Source organism: Lacerta agilis, chromosome 8 (assembly GCF_009819535.1).
Source record: "Lacerta agilis isolate rLacAgi1 chromosome 8, rLacAgi1.pri, whole genome shotgun sequence".
Lineage (NCBI taxonomy): Eukaryota > Metazoa > Chordata > Lepidosauria > Squamata > Lacertidae > Lacerta > Lacerta agilis.
Window position 1 is genome coordinate 14,405,425 of NC_046319.1, and position 21,071 is coordinate 14,426,495.

The 21,071-nt window shown below is 46.2% G+C and overlaps 1 protein-coding gene across 1 annotated transcript; it reads left to right on the plus strand.

Annotated features, from left to right (window-relative positions):
• Window positions 1-1,766: 1,766 nt before the first annotated feature.
• On the plus strand, window positions 1,767-18,912 carry ENO1 (enolase 1). The gene is given in 12 exon segments (XM_033156256.1): window positions 1,767-1,836; window positions 1,839-1,859; window positions 5,243-5,338; window positions 8,565-8,623; window positions 9,987-10,056; window positions 11,270-11,403; window positions 12,351-12,573; window positions 14,489-14,686; window positions 14,906-15,107; window positions 15,885-15,993; window positions 16,710-16,768; window positions 18,251-18,912. Coding segments are annotated over 12 exon segments (1,302 nt in total). The 5' UTR covers window positions 1,767-1,775; the 3' UTR covers window positions 18,321-18,912.
• The last annotated feature ends 2,159 nt before the right edge of the window (window positions 18,913-21,071 follow it).

Here is a 21,071-nt window from a genome sequence, read left to right on the forward strand (position 1 = left end):
CTGAGGTCCTCTGGAGGTCACTGCATTCCATGCCTAACAACGCAACCAGCGATTGTGGGATATTGCAGAGTTAGTGCTGCAACTGTTGTGACTTTTTAATCTTTTTTTAAAAAAGATTTTTTTTAACGGTTCAGACTTCTTGGTAGATAATGGGTGCTTCTCCTTTCTCAGTTCTAGTCTGTAAATACACACCAGCCCGGGTCCAGACAGGGCAGAATGGGAAGACATCAGACAGAGGGTTAAACAAGAGAACTAGGCTGGATGCAGTTCTGAATAACTGCAGTGCTGCAATGATCTACGCTGGGCTGTGCAGGAAGGGGCGGGGCTTAGAGGGAGGTCGCTTGTTCAAGGACTTCTGAGTAATATTAATGCCGGCTCATCTTCGTAGCCTGATTAGGCAGCTGTGCCGCCATGCAGTGAGTATCCTCTGCTGGGCAGGAAGACTAAATAACCTTTTGCATTAGCTGCTTCTGCTTCTTAAAAAAACAAAACAAAAAAAGCGAGGCAAGTTATTAGGCGGTAGCTTTTTGCATATAAGAGGCTTCCTGGGGGAAAAAATCCAGATTCTTTTCAAAAGAGAAAGTGGAGAGTATCAGCTTAGGATTAACACCCGACTTTACAAGGATCCATCTGGCTTTTTGCCTCGGGGGGGGGGATAGCTGGTTGCAAAAGATCAAATATATCAAGGCTGTCTGATCAAGGGATTGGCGCAACTCCCATATGACGAAAGGATTATTATAGTGCTTGGATTTTTTTTTCAGTTTAGAGGAAAGGTGAGTGAGGGGGGAGAAGGAAATGATAGAGGCGTTTAAAATCTCACACAGCCTGAAGAACTCTTATCTAACACAGAGATGGCTTTCTCCTCACTCATATACAGTAACGAGCCCAGTGTTGTCGTCCAATGAATCTGAATGTTGAGAGGACTCTGGGCAGATGAAAGGAAGTACAGTACTTCTTTCACCACAGTGCATAGTTAAACTCTGGAACTCACTGCCCCAGGCTGCAGTGATGGTCCTCAACCTAATTCTCATGCAAAGAGCATCGGTCTTGGAAGAGTGTAGATGATGCAGAGACTGTATTGCCCCAAACAGCTTCTGCAACTGATTCCAGACCTGCCATGCTCCATTTAAAAACAACAAACCCCCAGTTTCCACAAAATTCAAGTCTTCCCATATTCTCATTCTTCTCTGAATAATAATGCTGGCAGTAGGCAGCAACCATATAGCCCAGTTGAATGTTAGTCCAGCATTCTTAACGGCGACACCACACTGGCTCGGGGGCAGGCCGCAGTTTTTTGTGTGCTGACAGCTTTGTGTTGGGTCATATTCACACCATACATTTAAAGCACTATGATTCTGCTTTTAAACACTGCTTCCGCCGAGGAATTCTGGGAGTTAGTTTAAGGGTGCTGAGAGTTGTTACTCCCTTCACATTGCTACAATTCCCAGAGTTCCCTGGGTGAGAGGGGATGATTCTCAAACCATTTCGGAAATTAGCTCTGGCACCTCCTAACAACTCAATACCCATGAACAAAATACAGCTTCCAAAATTATTTGTTTGAATAATGTTTAGTAACTGCTTAAACCGGCCTCATAGGGCTTTAAATAGTGCCGCTGTGGCCTTAGGTGGAACAATGGTCTAACTGTGTAAGACAGCTTCCTATGTTGCTTGGGAATCTTGTGCCACCAAGGCCATTGTGCTGTGTATTTCTTTTTTTGTTTTTTAAGTTTAAAAAATATTGTTTTCTCCCTCTTCCTCCTCCTCAGACAAACAAAATGTCCATTCTCAAGGTCTATGCTCGCGAAATCTTTGACTCCCGTGGGAACCCCACTGTTGAGTAGACCTGCACACCAGCAAAGGTAAGCTAACTCTGAATGGCTGCTACCCGCCTTGAGCCCTCTTCTAGCAGAGGGGTCCTTGGTTAGACGGCACTTTAGGTCTGATCTCGTAGGGTTCTCTACAGGGAAGGGTCATAACTCAGTGGAAGAACATCTGCTTTGCATGCAGATTGCAGAAGGTCCCAGGTTCAATCCTTTGCATCTCCAGGTAGGCCTGGGATACAACTCCACAGAGCCACTGCCAGTCGTGTAGAACCAGGGTTTCCCAAACTTGGGTCTCCAGTTTTTTTTTTTGTCTACAATTCCCATCATTCCTGATCACTGGTCCTGCTAGCTAGGGATGATGGGAGTTGTAGTCCAAAACAGCTGGAGACCCAAGTTTGCGGAAACCCTGGGGTAGATAGTACTGAGGCTACTTACTGTTGATCATTTAAGAATACACTTCTGTCTGGACCAATGTTGGATTGAACCCACCAAACTGGAAAAATGAGCCTCTTGTTTTCTTCTAAACACATTATTTGTGGTTGACCTCCATGGTTCATTCACGGGACATAGAAGAGGGATGGGGGGGGGGTAAGTTCTCCATCTCCATTCATGTTTGACTCTGGATAACATAAGGAGTTGCTTATTTCTGAGTCAAGCCATTGATCATTCTTCCCCTTCATTCTCTCCCCACCATCTGTTATACAGCAAGGTTTTGTGGCGTAGTTTGAAACCCATGCAGGAAAACTTGATGTGTGTGGAGGGAGGGTGAGGGGCGGACAGTCGAATGTGGTCAAGATCTCTGCCAACCAGCAAACAGCATTTTAAAGCTTGAAGATAAAAATAAAACTTCCAGCTGCTATGAGTGTAAGATGACATCTTACTGTAGTCTTCCTTGGTGGACTGCAGCCAGTTGCTTCTGGCCTTGCATTTTGGTGGCCTCTGTGGCAACCCGATACACTGAAGGTAACCGAGAAGGCAGGGCAGTTGAGTGTGTGTGAAGTGGGGGGAGAATGGTCCGTTGAAACTGCACAAGGATAAAGGTTGGAGGGTTGGCTGAGTACAGTGGGGCCGGTAGAACTTGCATTCTCTTTTCCGATTGGCTGAGTCTCGTTCTCTTTTCCGATTGGCTGAGTCTAGGCATGCGGCGGAACAAAGTGGTAGAGGGCTGTACCATTTTGGCCTGCAGCTGAGGTTTCCCATTTCCCACACCTCCCTGCAAGCAGAAGTGATAAAACTCACTGCAAGCAGAAAACGAGCACAGCTAGAGTGAAATGTTCAGACCTATCCCTTTGCCCAGTTGCTATTTTTCTCCTTGCGGATTGTGTTTTGTTTGCCATTTTTCAATGAAGGCAGTGAGATGGCAGTGTGAATTGGGACTTGCCCAGAATTTTTGCCTCCATCCATTGGGCCTTGAAATTTAGAGGAATGTTTTCTTCCCCAAGTGTTAGCTAGCATAGTGAATCCAGGGCAGCTGTGAGGTCTTTCCCTGGTGCCCAGAAAGCCTTTGAGCCCTCCCTCCCCATTCACTGCCCCATTGGTCCAGAAGGACGTGAAGGTGGCTTCTTTTTTCTCCCTTGAAAAGTACATGGAACTAAGTTGGAAGAGTGCCTCTTTCCAACTTCCTCACTTCATCTCCTATGTGCTTTTCAAGGCTCAGATGAATTTTACTGCATCTGACCATTTCCCAGATCCCTTGGGAAAGTAAAATGTGTGTGCGGTTTTCTATTTACCGTATGTTGTATGATTGGTGACCCCAAATCTACTCTCCTTGAATGACTGAAAGAGGATTAAATAAATTCATAGAGGATAAGGCCACTAGCCACAATGGGGCTACAGTTCCCAGAGTTCCCTGGAAAGGACAGATTTTAAAACCACACTGAGAGTTGTAGCTCTGTGAGGGGAATAGGGGCCTCCTAACAACTCTCAGCACCCTTACCAAATGTCACTTTCCAGGATTATATGGGAGATACCGTGACTGCTTTAAATTTATAGTGCAGATATTATTTCTTAGTGCTTGCTTAGGGATAAAGCCCCCATGTTGGCTGGACAGGTGCCCATTTTTCTTTTACAAGCCAGAGCTCTCCAGCCTTGAGATGCCAACTCCCCCCGCCCAACCGAGGCTCATTAGGGCGACCCTCTCTTGATTTTGACAAGAGGGAGGCCGCCCTCCCTGCCTAGCCTGCAAATGCTATTGTCTGTGCTAAATTTGCACAAAGGAAGTGTCCTTGGAACAGCAAATAACAAAAGGCACAGTGGCCAGCAGAGAGAAAGGGAGGGAGATGTGAACAGACAGAGGCCTCTCAGCGCAAGAGTTTTTCTTTCTTTTCTTTTTTAAAAAAGGGCAACCCCAATTATAGCAGAATTGCAAGCGAGCCCTGTCAGGGATTCCAAATGGAAAACAGGAGCTATCATTAGGCTACACAGGAAGGAGGCTTCTGAAGGGCGACAGAGAAATAGTTGCTGCTTCCTGTTGGGACACCAGACCTAGCCACAAAGCATTGTGTATGTGTGTGTCTAAATAAAGGGGAAGGTAAATAAAGGGACACGGAAGGAGGATGCATAATTGGGTGGGCACAGCTTGCGTTAGAGGAAGGCACAGAATAGGTGGCCAGGTGCCAGGTCAGGAGACACACAGCGGCTCAATCCCTTTGGATCCCACCCTCTCCCAGGGACTCGAGGTGTGGACTAATCTGGCCTGCTCTGAATGAATGGCTGAATGGACGAACACTGTCCGTCTATAAAAAGCTTTATCTGAGTGTTCATCAAAGTGGCAAACGACCTTTGAGGCACAGCTATGTCAGGGGCAGGGAACTTCAGCCCCAGAGGCTAAATGCAGCCCTTCAGTCCTCTCTGCCTGACCCTCCACACTGTCTCCAAGCCACGCTTTGCTTCTCATGCTCCTTGAGTGTTTTTTGCGTGGCTGAAATATGTCCTTGAGCTTTGATGCCTCTTGCTTGCCTGAACAGAGAATAGAGAAGGGGTGTGTGGAAGCCCAGCCTACAGTACAAAGGTAAAACTGGCATCCTTTGCCCCACCCACTTTGCTTCATGCCCCTCCCACCATGGGCAGGGAGACACCACCACCCGCCTGCAAAGGTCCAGAGAGGAATGCTGAGTTGCAAAGCCTCCACCCACGTGACTTGAGGTCTTCCTGCCTTTAATCTGCTGCTGAGCTATCAGGCAGGAGCTCAGGCCCCACTAGGCTGCAGCCAACCCCGGGGGCCGTCCTGCCCCATTGTAGTTTTAGGTGGTCAAAGTGGATCTGGAAGAGGAAGTTGGCAGAGCGACGCTTTCCTCCACTTCCTGTTTCATCTATGTGCCTTGCCAGTCTCCACTGTGAGATGGTGCTGTGCAAATGCTTCTCTGTCGTTCCAGAGCTTGCCATGACCAATACTGTTTTTTTCCTTCCTTCCTCTCCAGGTCTCTTCAGAGCTGCTGTTCCAAGCGGAGCTTCGACTGGGATCTATGAAGCCCTGGAACTGCGCGACAATGACAAGACTCGTTTCCTGGGGAAAGGTAAAGCTTTCCTGGTGTGGTGAATGCACTAGTTGTTTTTTTTTTCCTCTTTTGCTCTCCTAACTTGGTGCTTCTGGGTGCTGTTCCACAAATGCTCCTTCTACTGCTCTTTTTGCCCCCCCCGCCCCCGGTTTGTGTCTCCCAGCTACGGCCGAGAATCTCCAAAGGGCATTGCATAAGGGACCCTTTCCCATGTGCCTGCAAAATTGGTCCATTAAAGCTTTGCTGCCCGCCTTCCTGCATGCAAAAATAGTTTTGGTGATGTGGCAAAGAGCTGTTGACGTTCTGACTGAAATGGCTTGGTTTATAATCCTTACACAATTTAAGCTGCCAGCTGTGCCTAAACTCTCCAGGTTATTTGGACTGCTGTTCATATCATTCTTTGAGGGAGGAGCCCCCACACATTCACTCACCTGTCCTTGGTGGGAAAAGGTAGCAGGTGCAGGAGGGGAGTGGCTTAAAATCCAGCAACATCTGGAGGGCACTGGGTTGGGGAAGGCAGCATAGCCTTCAAAGTAAGCCCCCCCCAAAAAAACCTTGTAATCTAAAATAGACAAAAAGAGAGAAGAAATGGATGAAAGTTGAAAAGGGAGTTAACATGTCACCTGCTGGCTCATGCAGAAAGTCTCCCTAGGCCAGTGATGGCGAACCCGTGGCACGCGTGCCACAGCTGGCACGCAGAGCTCTCTCTGCCGGCACGCCAGGAGGAAGACTGACCGATGGGCATGCTGAGGACTTTTCCCATGGGGAGCCTCCGCTGTGGGTGGGGAGGGCGCAGCGCTATGCACACGCTCAGAAGCGCGCTGCCGCTTGGTGAGCCTCCCGAGAGTTCCGAGCAGCCGCCTTCCTCCTCCTCCTCCTGCTGCTGCTGCTGCAAGGTTGAGGCTTTGGCTGGGGCCAATGGGAGTGGAGTCAGAAGGGGAGTGGAGGCTTCACGCTCCCCAGCTGAGCTGCCCGATCCCACTCCTACTTGCCTGCAAGCAGGAGCAGGGTGGGGATCTCTCAGCTGGGAAGCGCGAAACCTCCACTTCTGAGAGATCCCTGCCTTCACTCCTGCTTGCACACAAGTAGGAGTGGGATCAGGCAGCTCAGCTGAGGAGCGCCTGGCTGCCTTCAGCTTGGTGCAGGGGGCAGGGGCTCTCAGATGCAGCTTCCGGGCTGCCTCCACCTTCCCCAACCTCAGCAACTATTCAGCCTGCCTTCACGGGGATCTGATGCGGAGGTGGGGGCTCCTTTAAAATTCTCCTTTGAGGAGAGTGCAGCCACGAACCCCTCAATGGAAAGTGTGACGGAGTCTGCACCTCCCCTGCTGAGCAGCCTCGATCCAGCTCCTGTTCTTGTGCAAGCAGCAATGCTCCCTAGCAGAGCAGCCCAATCCCACTCCTACTTGCCTGCAAGCCAGAGCAGGCTGGGGTGTGTGTGTGTGTGTGTGTGTGTGGCTGCGACATCCCTTGCCTGCTTGCTTGTCACCCAGCCCGCCTTCCCTCACTCTGAAAACGGAAGCGTGGCACTCAAAATGGAAGTTATACTAAGAACAGAACACATTGCGCTTCCGGAAAAAGTTCGAAAACCGGATGACTCATTTTCAGGTTTGAAGTGTTCGGGTTCCTAGTAGTTCGAGAACTAAGCTGTTCCAAAACCGAGGTTCCACTGTATTATTGCTCCAACCTCCTCTTCTAAACTAAAACCTCAGTATTCAGGTTAAATTGCCTTGTTGGCACTTTGCGATAAATAAGTGGGTTTTGGGTTGCAGTTTGGGCACTCGATCTCTAAAAGGTTCGCCATCACTGCCCTAGGCTTCCACACAGCAGTCAGCCTGGTGTCTCTGGGATGAATGCTGCCAAATGTACTTAAAAGCAATGGGTTTGTGTCCAGCTATGTTTTGCTCAGAGTAATCCATTTAAATAAATGAACCCAAGTTCATGCCCGTAATATGTAACTGATGATACTAAATAATACTGACCTGCTAGATCTGGAAGGGTTCGACAATAGATACGGTTGGCATGCCTACCTAGGTTACGAGAAGGCCAAGGTACATAAAGGCTTTTAAAATCATGTGATTAGGAGATCATTATATAAAGTGTAATTGAAATATAAAGTGTGGTCCAAATATAAGTCTTTATTAGAACCCAAAACGCCGTGGTGGCTATCCCCGATGGAAGCATTTTTGGTTAAAAATAAGAACACGAAGAGCAATTGGCTAACATACAAAGATCTGCTGGAGGAAGTGGTTTACAAAAGATAATCCAAGACATAAATTTAAAAATACACCAATAAAAGCAAACATTAAAAGCAAGTTACATTTTTTAAAAAAATGAATTCAGTGGGTGTAATTATATATAAATCCAGTACTGATTTAAAACTACTGGGTTTCATTCAACTAACTTTTATTCAGGGTAGAACCATTGGAAATTATGACCATGAGTAGCTTAGGGGTCCATTGATTGCAATGTCTGAACCGGCACATAGACCCTGTGGTTGCAGCCATTGCTCGGTCTCCAGAGGCTGTTTGCATCAAGGAGCCGGAGCTTCAGCTGGAAGGACAAGGAAAGAAAACAGGGAAGCATCTGTAAAGCCATGCTTTGGCTGCTGTTCTTTTGGCTACGGTTTGAGCTGCTTAATCTATAGTTGGCGCAGACCACAGGTGGATGGTGGTGCCTGACTTGAGCTACTGTTAAATGAAGCCTTCCTGGTTTTGTCAAGTTTGCATGGACCTGAAGCCTCTTCCTCTTTCTGCTCCCCACTCCTGATTATGGGTCCTCTGGTCATTTTTGCTGTGAATCCCTGCCCCCCCCCACCTTGCATGCTGCTGCTGCTGCTTTTGTGGTCTCTTGTGGGCGTTCATCTTTCTCTCTCCCTTCTTTCTCCTTTCTCCCGTCTCTCTTCCCTCCTCGTCCACTCGGTTCCCACCAGGCGTCTCCCGAGCAGTTAAATATGTTAACGAATTCCTGGCGCCGGCACTGTGTACTCAGGTAAAGGATGTGTGCTTGCAACCTGGCCTGACTCCAGGCAGGCTCCTCCTCTGTGCATGGTCTACGGGACTAACCCTCTGGCAGGCATTCCTAGACGATGGCTACTCCCTCAGTGACATACTGTGCACCCCTTTAATATATATCCTGTCTTGAGGGCTAGGTGGTTGGGGCTGTAACGGCAAGTGATCCTCTACTAATGCCTGCTTTTGCCTTTGGTGGATTGGATTAGTGATTGATTTGCTTGTTCCTTCCAGGTGTCTCAAAAGCTGTTGAGCACGTCAATAAAACAATTGGCCCTGCACTGGTTAACAAGGTAGGAGCCTTCCTTATTTCACTAACCCCTCTAGTGCAAGTACAGCCGTTCCTAGTCTCTCTAATGTTCTTTGTATGGGTGAGAAAGCCAGCATAATACTAAGCTCCTTACCGTCGTCAGCGAATGGCCTCCTTTTGGATGCATGAACATGAAAGCATGTTTGAGAAGCACTGTGGGAATTCTAAAACGGCATGAAATAATGTTGTGGGTGGAAAACTGCTTGCAGTTCCTGAGTCCTGCCTTAAGAATGTTTCCCGGTGCACCAGATTTATTCTGTAGCTCCCCCTCCTTGCAATCTAATTTGGGGGGGGGTGTTCAGGTTGGTGGCCCATAAGGCAGCTTAATGTCTCTGCCCCCATCCAGTCTTCCCCGATGACCTGTGTGGATCTATTTACCGTTTTTTTTTCCGCTCCATAGGGCGCACCAGACCATAGGACACACCTCGTTTTTAGAGGAGGAAACAAGAAAAAAAATATTTTTCTGGTTTTCCTCCTCTAAAAGCCCTGTTTGTTTGTTTTTGAGGATCAGCTCAAAGTTTTGCAGCTTTTTTTGCAAAGGGGGAAAAGCAAAGCTTCTTTTGCAAAAGGGGAAAAGCAAAGAGGAAAAGCCCCGTTTTAATGGGGTTCAACTCACATTTCTACAGCTTCTTAAGGAAAGGGAGTTTCCAGACAGATAATCTAATCAGCCTGTCACATGTTGATGGGGAAACAAATAACCTCCCTCTGCAGCACATCCAACAATGGAGGCCTGGGCAAGGGGGTGGGGCTAAAAGGGAGCAGGGGACTCTTATCTCTATCCTGACCTCTTGCTGATCAGCTGCTGAGCAGGGTCCTTTCAACACCCCCTTTTCTCTTTGTAAAATCCTCTTTTGGTCCCTGGGCAATTCAGCTCCAGGGACCACCACTCGCTCCATAAGACGCACAGATATTTCCCCTTACTTTTCAGGAGGAAAAAATTGTGTCTTATGGAGCGAAAAATACAGTAGTCAAAAAGGGTTTTACTTGGTTTAATTCAATGTTGCCACCCTGTTTGTTAATTGGGTCCTGTGCCTTTAAGAGCAGCTTGATCTGCTGACATTACTGATCAACCTGTTTGTTTTTTGTTTTTTTAAAAAGAGCACATGAGCTGCCTAGGTTGTTTTTCTATTCAGTTGGCAATTTCCAATTCTTAATTGAGGTGAAGTGTGCTAAAATGAAGTGAAGGAGTTGCCTCTCCTTGATGTGTTGTGTGGATCATCTATCTCTGACCAATGGCAAGTGTCCGTTGGGAGATTAGTTATGACTAAGTCAGGATGTAAACATGAGGTCCCCCCCCCCCGAGTGGATTGTTTTGGTTTCCTTACCTCTTCTCCTCTTCCCTGCAGAACATCAGTGTTGTGGAGCAGGAGAAGATCGACAAGCTGATGCTGGATATGGACGGGTCAGAGAACAAATGTAAGTGAAATGGTTGGACAAGTGTATGTTTGTGATTTTGCAGACATGAATGCTCTGCGTTTGGGTCCAAGAGCCAGTAAACTGCCTGTGCTGGTGAGGTTGAGAGGTGCTGCTCTGGTGCTTCTCAGTCTCTCTGTTGCCTGAAAGATTTATAGCACAATAAAACAAGTCGCAATTCCTTCATAAATGCTGCAGCTAACTACACCCAAATTGAGAACAACCATAGCTCAGTGGTGGAGCAGCTGCTTTGCATGCTGAGCCCCGGGTTCAATTGCCAACATTTCCAGGTTTGGCTAGGAATGTTCCCTTTCCGGGAACTCTGGAGAGCTGCTGCCCACCAGGGTAGGCAAGGCTGAGATGGATGGACCTAATGGTCTGATGCATCACAAGGCTGTTTCCTATGATTCCACTGGGCTCCGATACGCATTTGACTGGATGCGTATCGGAGCTTTTGCTAGAAAGGAGTCTAGGTTTGGAAATATTCCTCTTCCATTGTTTTACTATAATCATCCATCCCCTACTAAATGTGAGGAAAGGAAAATATAGTGGACTGAGCCAAGTCTTTATTTATTTGCACTTTCATAAGATTGAAAATCTGCAAGAAGTTTACATTAAAATGACTAAAAATATGAACAGCATTCAATAAAATTCCCTAAAACATGGATGAAACCAAACACAATTGCTTACGTCAAATAAAACCAAAGTGTTTCAAAATTGACTTGATTTTAAATTTTGTAAACAAATGATATGTTTTCTCTCGCAGTGCTGTAGTTTTGTTGTTGTTTAACTTTTTATTTTTATTTTATTATTTAATATAAGCATTTATTAAATCACCCTCTACATATGCAGTTCAAGGCAATGTGTAAAATACAGTGCACTAAAAACAGTCCAGAAAGCAGATTAAAATGAAAGACTATGCCAAGTAGACACAGCAGCTAGGAAAGCGTCTTGGAACAAAAGTGTTTGCAGTTGTTTCTGGAAAGTAAACAGAGTGTGCCCCTGTCATGGGTGCTGGGCATATATTGAAAGAAATGCTGTTCCACAAAATGGGGCAGCCACACTGAATGCCCTGCTCAAAGTCAATGTGGAGTGGGCTTCTGAGATCTTGGAACTTACAGAAGAATCTCTTCTGCAGACTGCAGTGACTTGCTGGGCATGTAAGGAACCATGCAGTCTCTCAAGTAACCTCTTTTTCTTACTATTATTATCTTAGCAAAGTTTGGTGCAAATGCAATTCTGGGCGTCTCCCTGGCTGTCTGCAAGGCTGGTGCTGCTGAGAAGGGGGTCCCCTTGTACCGCCACATTGCTGATCTGGCTGGGAACCAGGACGTCATTCTGCCAGTCCCTGTAAGTTTTCCTTTGTTGCCATTCTGCAAAGGGGCAAGATCTGGTGCAGACAAAACAGCTCTCTTCTTCCCACCTAGCCATATGGAGGGGCAGTGGCATTTGTGAATTAAGGGTGGAAAAACAGCAAACGTGTTGGATTTTCAGAATTCAGTGGCTCTCTAGTTAAGAACCTGACTTCTGGATCAGGCCATATATAGTAATCCAGCATCCTTTTTCTTACAGTGGCCAACCAGATGCCCCAGATGGCTTTCCCCTGAAATTATCCAGGGAACTAGTTTCCTAAGGGTACTGAGAATTGTTCAGGGAAACCCTACTCCTCTTGCCAAGCTACAGTTCCCAAGAGTTCCTTGGGAATAGGGGTTGGTGGTAGAACCACTTTGGGGATTGTAATTCTGGAAGGGAAATTACTCTTGAGCCAGTTCCCTGGATTCTTAGGGGAAAGCCATGAGTGGTATGATACTGTAAACATCAGACGCACAGTTAGTGGCAACCTGAGAGGCTCCCGTATTGTGTGAATTCCCTCCTAAGAGAGATAATAACAATAATAATAATTTATTATTTATACCCCGCCCATCTGGCACCTTCCTGTTCAGACAGTCCCTTGAAAACTAAGGTGCAGATGATGCTGATCACTGGGCAGCTGTCAGAGCAAACTATGTTTTAATTGCTGGTTCTAAATGCGTGCTTGATGTATTTTAACTATTGGTTTTTTTAACCCGCTTGTATTTTTTACTTTGTAATTTATAATGATGTTTTTAAAAGTCGGAAGCTGCCTTGAATCCCATCTTGGGAGAAAAGCAGGATATAAATAAAATAATAATAATAATAACAACTAATGATAATAATAAACGAACAATGTAAATGGGGCTTCCGTTGGGACTGATTGCATTTCTGGAGCATTAACCTCTTGGGTTTTCTTTCCCCCTTTCGTCTTGCCCACCTTCCAGGCCTTCAATGTGATCAATGGCGGTTCCCACGCTGGTAACAAGCTGGCCATGCAGGAGTTCATGATCCTCCCTGTTGGGGCCGAGAGCTTCAAGGAAGCCATGCGCATCGGCGCCGAGGTGTACCACAACCTGAAGAACGTCATTAAGGAGAAGTATGGGAAAGATGCTACCAACGTGGGTGACGAGGGTGGCTTTGCACCCAACATCTTGGAGAACAAAGAAGGTAATGGATTGATCGTATCTTTGCTACAGCCTACAGCTATGTCCTTCCCTGCAAGGATGGTTAGAACATTTGGGGCTTTCTAGTTCACAGAAAAGGCAAGATTGCAGGTGTCAATGCAGTAAGAAAGACAGTATCCCATTTAGGGTGGGAGGTTGAGGGGGGGAGGCTTTCTGGTTTAGAGCAGATGTGGGGCAGCTTTGTTCCTCCAGATATTGCTGAACTACAACCCTCATCATCCCTGGCCATTACCATGAGTGCTAGGGCTGATGGAAATTGTAGTTCAGCAACATCTGGAAGGGGACCAAGGTCCCCCACAGCTGGTTAGAGAAAAGGAGAGTATGCAGGCTACAGGTGTCTTTCCCTACGAGGAAATGTTCCACAACATTTGGGGCTTTTCAATCTGCAGAAAAGGCAAGTAAAGAGGAGACATGCATGATAGTGGTTTGTAAAATTATGCATAGTGTTTAGAAAGTGGATAGAGAAAAGCTTTTCTCCTAGTGCATGATGTGCAGTGATCACTCTAGTGTTAAGCCCTTTAGCATTAAATCCATCTGGATTTCTGCGTTTGGGCACAGCTGCTTTGCGAAGGATCAGATGCATAAAACCTTTCTGGACAAGGAAAGGTTCTAGCATTGGAGCTTTTCTGTTTAGAGAAAAGGCAAGTAAAATAGGTGGCATGAGAGAGTTGTAAAAAATTACCCATGGCCCAAAGAAATTAGAAATTTTCTCCCTCATAAGAACTAGAATCCATTGGGGCCAATGGAAGTGGGGAGAGTTGCTGTTGCACTCAGGGCTGTCTTTTGGAGCATAGAATCATAGAATTGTAGAGTTGGAAGGGAACCCATGGGTCATCTAGTCCAGCTCCCTGCAATGGTTGGGCACTTTTGAGAGCAGGATGCTGGATTAGGTGGGCCTTTCTTGGCCTGATAATCGGGTGGGGGCAGCTGGCACTTAGTGAACCTCCCTGCAGCCAGGAGGAACGGAACTCTGTGACCCTTCTCTCCCCCCCCCCCTCTGGTGTCACACAGCTGCTGAGGCAGCGTGAATCCCCCCCCCCCCAGGAGGTAGTCGAGAATTGCTTTCGAGCAATGCGGAAAACTCGCTGATGGCTGCTTACACGTTTTATTTGTAATACCACCCCACCATGCTGTGTCACTCCAGGCTATTTACTGTACAGGAAGACAGGCTCTGGTAGCTGCTGCCTCTCTCCCAGCCAAGTTGCCAGCTGAAGGCCTCAGTAGCTGGGTCTTCCCTGTCTGAAATAGACATGCTGTTGCTGGGGAGAGCAGGGAGATGTGTAACTGGAACCACCTTGAGTGGGCTTTGGAAGGATTCCCCCCTTCTCTTTCTCCTGCCTCACCAAGACCTAAGAACATAAGAGCCTGCCGAATCAGGCCACTGGTCCATCGAGCCCAACGTCCTGTCCTCACAGTGGCCAACCAGATGTCTTTGGGAAGCCTGCGAGCAGCCTTCAAGCCATCGAAAGTTGGTGGCCATCACTGCCTCCTGTGGGAATGAGTTCCATAGTTTGGGATTGCTTTGCCACTAGCAAAATTCTCTGTAGGGCTAATGTACCCCCTGCTCTAATCCCAAAGGATGTGTTTTGGATGTGTTAAACTGGGTGTCGTGTTCTGGCCATTGGGGACCTTCTTTGATTACGCTTGTGGAAAAGGGGGATATTGACTCATGAGAGCTTTCCCATTTTAGAGCAAATGCTTATGATTTCAAAAGTCTTCTTTTCTGTATGTGCAGAACAAGTACATTTATGTCTTGTTTTTAAGTACCCTTTACTCAAAGCTAAAGATAAAAAGGCAGCGCATAGATCGTAAAATGAAATGAATACAAACCTTGGATGATGAACCTTTCTGTTCAAAATAAAAACAAAACCCAATTCTGTTGCTGTCCTCCTCCTTAGCTCTGGAGCTGCTCAAGACTGCCATCAGCAAGGCTGGCTACACTGACAAGATTGTCATTGGGATGGACGTGGCGGCTTCCGAATTCTATCGCGATGGAAAATACGACCTGGACTTCAAGTCTCCTGATGATCCCAGCAGATACATTACTCCTGACCAGCTGGCTGACCTCTATAAGGGTTTTGTCAAGAATTACCCATGTGAGTGCAAGGGCCATATTCCTTCTGAAGGACACATGCTGTTGGTGGGCAGGGTGGGAAGCAAAAGAAGGTGGAGAACCAATGTCACCTTGAAAGGTGACAGGGAAGACTGTGCGACACCAAGCACATGAGAAAGGCCACACATTTGCTGGTTATGTAACTGGTAAACCACCCGCCTGAGTAACATTGTCCTTCTCTTGCCCCCACTCCAATGGCCAGTGGTTTCCATTGAAGACCCATTTGACCAAGACGACTGGGCTGCTTGGAAGAAGTTCACCGCCAGCGCAGGCATCCAGGTCGTCGGTGACGACCTGACGGTTACCAACCCAAAGCGCATTGCCAAAGCTGTGGAAGAGAAGTCCTGCAACTGCCTGCTGCTGAAAGTGAATCAGATTGGCTCTGTCACAGAGTCGCTCCAGGCGTAAGTCTTTCCCTTGTTTTTCACAGGGGAGGAAATTGTGGTTGAGCAGGAAGTGGACTAAGTGGAGAGCAGGAGCGGGCAGATACTTTACAGGCTTGCTCAGCGGTGTAGTGGTTCATCCCAGACCCTCCCTATCAGCATTAAAAAGCGGGAGTTTTTTAGCCGCAGAGAGGAGGAGTCTTCTCACACTTTGTGCTGATTAGAGCCAGCCAGAGCGAAAGGAAGGTGAATTGGCCACTGAGGATTGGCTCTCTGCTAGGGTCACTCTGGTGACGGTGCATGGGAAGATCACCGATGAGGAGTTTATCTGTATGCTCCAAAGCTTAAGCGTTTAGGAACACTGAAAACACAAGGTGCTTGGTTTGCTAGTTCCGTTGCGCACAATGGAACCTCCAGGAAAACAACTTAAGTCACTCTGAAAGAAGATACTTGGAACACTTGTGCATACACAGGACATAGTAGATCTAGCTGAAAGGCACTATGTGCAGATCTGCAAGCAACTGGGGGTCAAGGGCAACTGCTGCTAAGTAGAGAATACTTAACAGGATGGACTAATAGTGTGGACTGGTATAAAGCTATTACCTGTCTGCTCCATGTCTTCTCTGAACTTGCCCAGTCCTCTTGTTAAAGGCAGAAGTGCAAATGCACACAAGGCAGTCTTGAAATGGCTGGTGACAAGCGAAGGGAGTGACTCAGTTGGCTCTTGTGTGTAGTTAGTCTCAATAGCCTGCTTGTAAAATGAATCAGTTTCTAGCATTTCTTGTCTTCCTGTTGCAGCTGCAAGCTTGCCCAGTCCAATGGCTGGGGCGTGATGGTGAGCCATCGCTCTGGGGAGACCGAAGACACCTTCATTGCTGACCTGGTGGTTGGGCTGTGCACTGGACAGGTGAGTGTTTCCTTGCCTAGGTGGCTGTTTTTGCTTTCCAGTTGCAGGGCAAGGTGGGAGGAGGAAATGTTGGAATTCCGCAACATTTGAGGAGGCCACATGTCTAGGCATGCAGAGAAGGCTGGCTTACATAGGCTTAGACATCTGCTTTGAAGTATTAGTATCATCATCATTTCCATTTCAAGACTGCTGAATATCTGTAAGATCTCGAAGCTAAAAATGCTGGATGTTGTAGCCCTTGTTGACCATACTCACGGAAAACCCATTGACATTAATGGGCATGACTGACTTAGATCCATTAATTTCAATGTGTCTACTTCGGGTAGGGTTTGGATAGATAAAGCCCATAAATATATACACTGAATAAATTCAACAAAATTGTGTCAAAATTTTATGTACTTAAATTACACCAGCAGTATCCACCATAACAATATTGATAAAGTTAACTCTAGGCAGCTTAATGTAAAATCCCAACCCACAGAAAACACACCATTTATAGAATCATGGAATTGTAGTGTTGGAAGGGAGCAGGAGGGGTCATCTAGTCCAACCCACAGCAATGCAGAAATCTTCTACTCATCGTAGGGCTGGAACCCACAACCCTAGATTATGAATTTCAGGCTTTACCAACTGAGCTATTGCTGCCTCCAAACACCCTCTCCCAAATTACATTTTCCCACAACCCCTGCCATCATTTGCTACTTCTCTCTCCACAGATCAAGACTGGTGCTCCCTGTCGGTCTGAACGTCTAGCCAAATATAACCAGCTTCTGAGGTAAGGATTAAGTTGAGGAATTTGGGCTTGTTTAGATGTATATTGAAGAGGGAGGTAGATCATGTCTGTTGGCCCTGTTTTATGGCTTGCGCTGCAAAGGAGACTTTATGTGTTCATACAGTGCACGTGAAATTGAATTTCATGTCCGGAAATGATTTACAGAACAGAAAATACAAAAAATGCAGGAATATCAACAGTGGTTGAAACAATGAAATTCAGAACAAATAATGGAGTGTTAACTTTGAAGAAATCCAACTTATAGTGTGGCAGCACCCACACTTTTGGAACTCCCTGCCTGTTGACACCAGACAGGGGCTTTTTACTGTACTGTATTTGATGGCTGCTAAAAATATTTTTTGCTTAGGGAAGTCTCTCCAGACATGTAGAATGTTGGCAGGTTTTTTTAATCAGGGAGTTTTTAAAGAAGGTCTTAATTGTGATTTTTAACTGGATTTTTGATAATTGATACTTTTATTGGTAATTTAATTGTTTTATTCCTTTTGTAAACTTAGAGAGGGTTGGGGTGGTGGTTTCCAATTGAGCAGTATATAAATGTTATGAAAGGAAATAAATTAAAACACCACCTGGAATATCTTAACAACAGGCTTGTTAAGAGTTGCAGTTTGTTTAGGGTGCTGGGAGTTGACAGGAGATCCCCATGTCCCTTCACAGTGCTACAAATTTCCAGAGTGGTTTAACACTCAATCCCTCTTCACAGGCAATTGTAGCTCTGTCAGGGGGACAGAGGTTTTCCTAATTACTCTCAGTACTCTGAACTCAGCAAACTGAAGCTCCCAGAATTCTTTGGGAGAAGCCATCACAGCATGAAGCGCACTAGAACCAACTCCTAGGCGCAAAAAATATTTGAGGGGCCAGGGTCCCCCAAAGTTGACGAATATTGTCATTCAATTGATGTTCGTGCACCACACCTTGTGATCAATGATGTGGGATAGGGTTTGCCCCTCCCCAATATTTTATTCAAGTTGGCACCCCTGGCTTTAAAGTGATATTATACAGTGTTTCTCCTAAAATAAGACACCGTCTTATATTTTTTTTCACTCAACAAAACACAGTATGGCTTATTTTCAGGGGATGTCTTATTTTAACCGTGTCGCATCGGTACGCTGCATAGCCATGCTTCTCCAGGCTGTTTTAATGGGAGGTACCACGTCACTATGGCTTATTTTCAGGGTTTGGCTTATTTTCAGGGTTTGGCTTATTTTTGGGGAACGGCTTATATTTCGCAAATGCATAGAAATCCTGCTATGGCTTATTTTATGGCTATGTCTTATTTTAGGAGAAACAGGGGTAGTTCTTGAAATATAGGCCGTGAATGTCTCCTAAGTCTCACAAGACTTTTGATCACCACAGATCTTTTCTTTTAAAAAAGCAGATTATGGGCACATCCTTTCTCCTGGAAATTATTGCTTCTCATGCTTGTATTTTTTTCCTACTCCCCCCCCCACCGCCATTTCCCCTCAGGATTGAAGAGGAGCTGGGGAACAAGTCCCGCTTTGCCGGCAGAAACTTCAGGAACCCTCGCGTCAACTAAACCCGCTTTTGGCTCCGATGAGGCTCCCCTCTTTCCCCGACCCACCCCACCCCACCAGTTGCGGTTGAAAGCACTAGTCACCTAAATTTAGAAACAAAATAAAGAAAAACTAAGGGCAGCTGATGTGTAGGGGGGGAAAGACAAAACTTTTTGCAGGTCCTCTAATCCTAGGCTATAATTCATCTAGTGCATTTCATCTTCCTTCTCTCGCCTCCCCAGCTCTGATCTGTTGCTTCTTAAAGCGCTTGGCTGCTTTTTGTGAACAGACGACTCCCAACACCCCACCCTACCCCAGTCTTCCCTAGAGAGTGTTTCATTCATCATAATGAAACGAAGGAGAAAGATTTAAGAGTCCCGGTGATGCTGGCATGAAAATTGTAACGCTGCTGCCATATTTTTTGGGGGTAGCCCTATTCATGACTGAGGGTAACAAGTGTTTCTTTCTCCTCCTCCGCTTCCCTCCCCACCCCATCCCAAAGCCCCACCCCCTCTTAGTGTGTGGAAGCTGTGTAACTTGCAGTGCAGCCTGAGGTACCTGCAAAACAGAAAATAGTAGTTCTCATGTGAGGTAAATAAAAAACAGAGAAACGTCTTTGTGGTGTGGAGTTCTTAATGGAAAAGTGTCTGGGGATCAGATAATTTTAAGGTGTGAGATAGTGGGGAGAGCAGCCTTCAGAGAGTGATGGTTGTGTCTGCATGTGAGAGAGAAGTCTTGGCAGTATCAGAAGAGAAAATGGTGGCAATCATGAAATGGTGGCTATCCTCTTACATGGTTCAGTTTAGGACCACACATACATTGGTACCACTTTTAAACAGTCATGGCTTCCCCGCCCCCGCCCCCCCCCAAAAAATTCTGGGAGCTGTCATTGTTCATGGTCCTGAGGGTTATGAGGAGACACCTTAACAAATCACAGCTCCCAGAATCCTTTGAGGGAAGCCATGACTGTTCAAAGTGGCATAGTGTATGGTGTGAATGTGGCCTACAGCTCACTTCATTCTTCAACAAACAGCCCATTTGCCGCCACTTGACTAACAACCTGTAGGCTGAGCTGGTCCTAGGGCTGTTAGGGGTCAAAGCAGGTATGCCCCATATCTGCTACTCTGACCATTTGTCTACTTTCCTCCCTATCCCATGCTCTGGGCTGCTGTGCTTTGGACTTCCCAGCTGCACCATCTCCCAAAAGTATGTGAGGAAGTGGAGAAGATAATACTTGAAGTGATCTTCACTATCCTTGGTTTTTATCCCACCCCCACCCTGTCCTCCAGAAAGGTGGCATAGGTATCTCCCATTTGCCCTCTGTATGTTGTAGGGGCTCCAGCTCCCAGCAAGCACAGCTAGTGGCCATCATCTGGAAGCCCACAAATTCCCCATTCCCACACTGACTTTCTCAAAGTTTAAAACATTAGTAACTGCCCTTCTGTCTCCAGGTCACACTGTTCAGCAATAAAATTATATTACATTTCATACATCAACAAAACTTCCAGCCACTTGGCATGCACTGGGTAGTATGTTTGATACAATCCAATTAAATTATAATTGGGATGAAAGGCTAAGTGAAAGTTGGATGGCTTAAACTTCCAATTAATATCTGCTCCCCAAAAGGATGATTTGTCCCACCATGTTCGAGTTGGCCATCAGGATCTCATTGTTTGGAGTCTTGATGCACTGCCCTAGTCTTGAGAAATGCGGTATTTAGAAGCCACTATATGTGTTGGGGGGGGGGGGGCAGGAATTACCAGAATCTTAAAAAAAAAAAAGCCCCTCACATTATGCACTGACTGGGTTGTGTTAAGCAGGCTTTCTGAAGAGTCACTGACCCAGACCTTTGCTGTGTTCCTGCAGCTCCAAGCCCTGGCTTGCAGACATCCACCCCAGAGCTAAATGCTGGTACTGTATATCTCTAGCAAAACACAGCTGCTGTTCCCAACAATTTTATTTTGGTTTCTGAACCGCCTTGCAGCATTATGCTCCCAAGGTGCATTAAATATAAATTTGACACAGAAATAACATTTAAATATTAAAACAACAGCCCCTGAGCAATACTGTCAGTTAAATGCTGCAGCACATATAATTGCAAACACAGAAATAAGTGACACAGCTGATGAAACTGGCACACTGAATTAAGGCAAAAGTTAATTGGATGGATTCTTAGTGCCCTCTGGTGGTCTTTGTGCAGAAATACTTGTGACTGAAACAGTATATTTAAGCTTCACAGACCCAGGACCCACTTTTAACCCAAACATGCCTTTGGGGACAAATTTCATAGTGCTGTTGCAACCCAATTTACCAAGCAGCTTTTAGTAGTGTTTTCCTCCAAATGAAAAAAAAATGGGTGCAATGAGGCACATGAGATCTCTCCCTGGTGCCCATGGAAGCTTCTTGAGTTCCCCTACTCCGTGTCCTTTTGATCATGACATGGTGAGGATGGTTAGAATTTTCTCCCTTGAAAAGTACATAGAAAGTTGGAAGAGTGATGCACATTTTGCCTCTTAAAGCTATGTGCTTTTCAAAGCTCAGATTAATACTAACGGTTAGAATTTTACCTGTACCCCATGGGCAAAATGAAGTTTGTGCATCCACTTTGCGTTGCTCGGGGAAATGGTCTTGGGTGTCTGTGGCTTGAATACCCAAATGTGCTCATGAGCCTAATGACTGGGCCACTTGGAATTCCCAGCAATGAGATGGAGGTGGAACATAGTTGCCGTGGCTGATAGCTATGCCCTCTATAAATTTGTCTAATTATCATTTAA